The sequence below is a fragment of the Penaeus vannamei genome, chromosome 24 (assembly GCF_042767895.1).
Source record: "Penaeus vannamei isolate JL-2024 chromosome 24, ASM4276789v1, whole genome shotgun sequence".
Lineage (NCBI taxonomy): Eukaryota > Metazoa > Arthropoda > Malacostraca > Decapoda > Penaeidae > Penaeus > Penaeus vannamei.
Genome location: NC_091572.1, coordinates 28,211,547 through 28,214,046, shown reverse-complemented (window position 1 = coordinate 28,214,046; position 2,500 = coordinate 28,211,547). Strand labels below are relative to the sequence as shown.

Here is a 2,500-nt window from a genome sequence, read left to right as displayed (position 1 = left end):
AACAAGTGCGAGTTCAACAAAGTTCATTACCTGTTGGCATGCGGCACAGAAGATGGTCGCATCGAGGCCTGGGATCCACGTTCAAGGCATAGAGTTGGGCTCTTAGACTGTGCCGTGCACATGGACACAGAGTTCATGTCGTAAGTAATTTGTTACTTTATCCTTTTCTTATGGTCTAGGACTCCCAACTGAAGGAAGAGGATATTTAAGTGACTTCTGTTAGATTTGGTTTTGGAAGAAAACTTATCCACTAAAAAAGAACAGGTCTCTTCCTCCTCATTGTTATCAGTTGCACATTTTGTAGCTGGGTTATCAGGTGGTTGTTCTTTATAAAAAATTTATTATTACTTATCATTGTTTTTACTATTAACATTGGTTTTGTCCTTATATCATCATCACTATCACTGAAAGATCATTATGATTACTTTGATGTTCTTTTTATTTTTTGTTAGTAATGTTATTATTTTGTTTTATAATTGTTTGTACTATTATAGTATTTTTTAGTTAAGTAGGAATATTATTAATAATATGTTCTAGTTATCAATGCTATTGTTATTAACATTGTTAGTGTCAGTATTATGATAATGATTGCTATTATTATTATTTTTGTTATCATTATTATCATTATGATCATGATTATAATATGATGATGATTGTTATAATCATTATTATTATGGTTGTTGTTAGTTATTACTTTTCTTATCATTATTATTATCATTATTACTATCAGTATTATCATCAGTATTATCATCATTATTGTCTATAATATTGTTTACAATTAATTGGTAATTATTATTAATTTTTTATTATTATTATTTGTGGTATGTCTTCCTTTTTCATCTTCATCATTCTATTCCAAATTTCTTATTCAGGGATAGCGACTTAAACACTGCAAATCGGTTTGGCATAACAGCACTGGCCTACAATGATGCCTTGACCTTAGGGATTGGCACCCAGACTGGGCAGGTGAGCACATATTATTGTTTTTGTTTTTTATTATTTTTATATTATGTTCTACAAATGGTAAGAAGCTGGAATCGAGCTACATTCTGAGTGAGAAAATACTTTATTTGTTGATTTAGCCAAGGTACTACCTTGCAATGTATATCTATTAATCTCAAATTGTACATGTTGCCCTTCAAAGATATAGATTATATTAATGAGACATATGCAAATTTCTATATGCAACTTTGTAGGTTCTCCTGTATGACATTCGGTCGGACAAACCCCTGCTCGTTAAGGACCACAATGATGGCCTTCCTGTTAAAGATCTTGAGTTTCACAATTCATCCGGGAAGGTTGTGTCTATGTCGTCCAAGATTGTCAAGATATGGGACAAGGAAACGGTAAGCGGATTGAACTTGTACCTCAGAGAACTTTGATGGAGTGATTAATTTTCTTTTTTTTAGCTCACCGGGTAGGAGAGAGGTTAGAGTTGATGATGGATATAATTTTCAAAGACTGCTGCATGGGCTGGTTACTTATTGATAATGATTATGAATAGTGTATGTGCGTGCGGTACGCAAGGTATGTAGTGCGTGGCGCAGCGTGCTTAAGGAGGCATGCGTGCGCAGTGTGCAAGGTGCGTATGTATAAGCAGCGTATGCGGCAGTGTGTGTGTGTGTGTGTGTGTGTGTGTGTGTGTGTGTGTGTGTGTGTGTGTGTGTGTGTGTGTGTGTGTGTGTGCGTGCGTGCATGTGGGTGTGGGTGGGGGTGGGGGCGGGGGTGTGTGGGTGTGCGCACTCATGCTTTATTAATGTTGCCAAATTTATCAGTATCAATAAGCAAGAGCATAGGTATTGCAAAATAGACATGAACACATATATGTTCCTCTCGTATCTCTTAGTTCTCTCTCTTACTGTCTCTTTATATTACATATTCATAAATAGAGAGATAAAGGAATATTTGTTCTACAAAGATATGTTGCTTTTTCAGGGAGCTCCTCACACCAGTATTGAATCTGAGGTGGACTTCAACGACCTCTGCCTTGTTCCAAATTCAGGGATGTTGTTCTTGGCCACCGAAGACGTGAAATTGCAAACCTACTTTTTGCCGGTAAGTTCCTTTTCTTTCATCTGCCCTGTTGATTTCTTGATCCAGGATTATTATTGTACTAATCTTGAATTTTGATATAGCTTTATGATTTGGAAATAGATCAGTAATTGTGAAGTTGTTGTTTTTTTCCCCCACAGTCGTTAGGTACAGCTCCAAGATGGTGTCCTCACCTTGATGCCCTTATTGAGGAGCTGGAGGAAGAGGAAGCCCCGTCACAGTACGATGATTACAAGTTCGTTACAGAGGAAGAGCTGAAGCGAATTGGTCTTGAAAATCTCATTGGTAGGTTCTTTTTTCTTAATCTTCTTCCTCTCTTTCTTCATCATCTTCGTCTTTTTCTATTTACATTTACTTTCACTCCTATTTTTCTTTTTTTTTCTTCATCTTCTCAGTCTCCAAGGGACTTGCTGTCAGACATCTTTTCTCCTTCTTTTTGTCTCTTCCT

General features: G+C 36.3%; 1 protein-coding gene across 1 annotated transcript in view; it reads left to right on the top strand.

Annotated features, from left to right (window-relative positions):
* Positions 1-2,500, top strand: part of l(2)34Fd (lethal (2) 34Fd) — a 9,977-nt gene that overhangs the window by 2,760 nt on the left and 4,717 nt on the right. The window contains exons 5-9 of the mRNA XM_027361643.2: positions 1-140; positions 873-966; positions 1,197-1,346; positions 1,936-2,055; positions 2,193-2,337. The exon at positions 1-140 is cut by the window's left edge and continues 73 nt beyond it. Coding sequence (XP_027217444.1) covers positions 1-140; positions 873-966; positions 1,197-1,346; positions 1,936-2,055; positions 2,193-2,337 — 649 coding nt within the window. The remainder of the gene's footprint in view (positions 141-872; positions 967-1,196; positions 1,347-1,935; positions 2,056-2,192; positions 2,338-2,500) is intronic.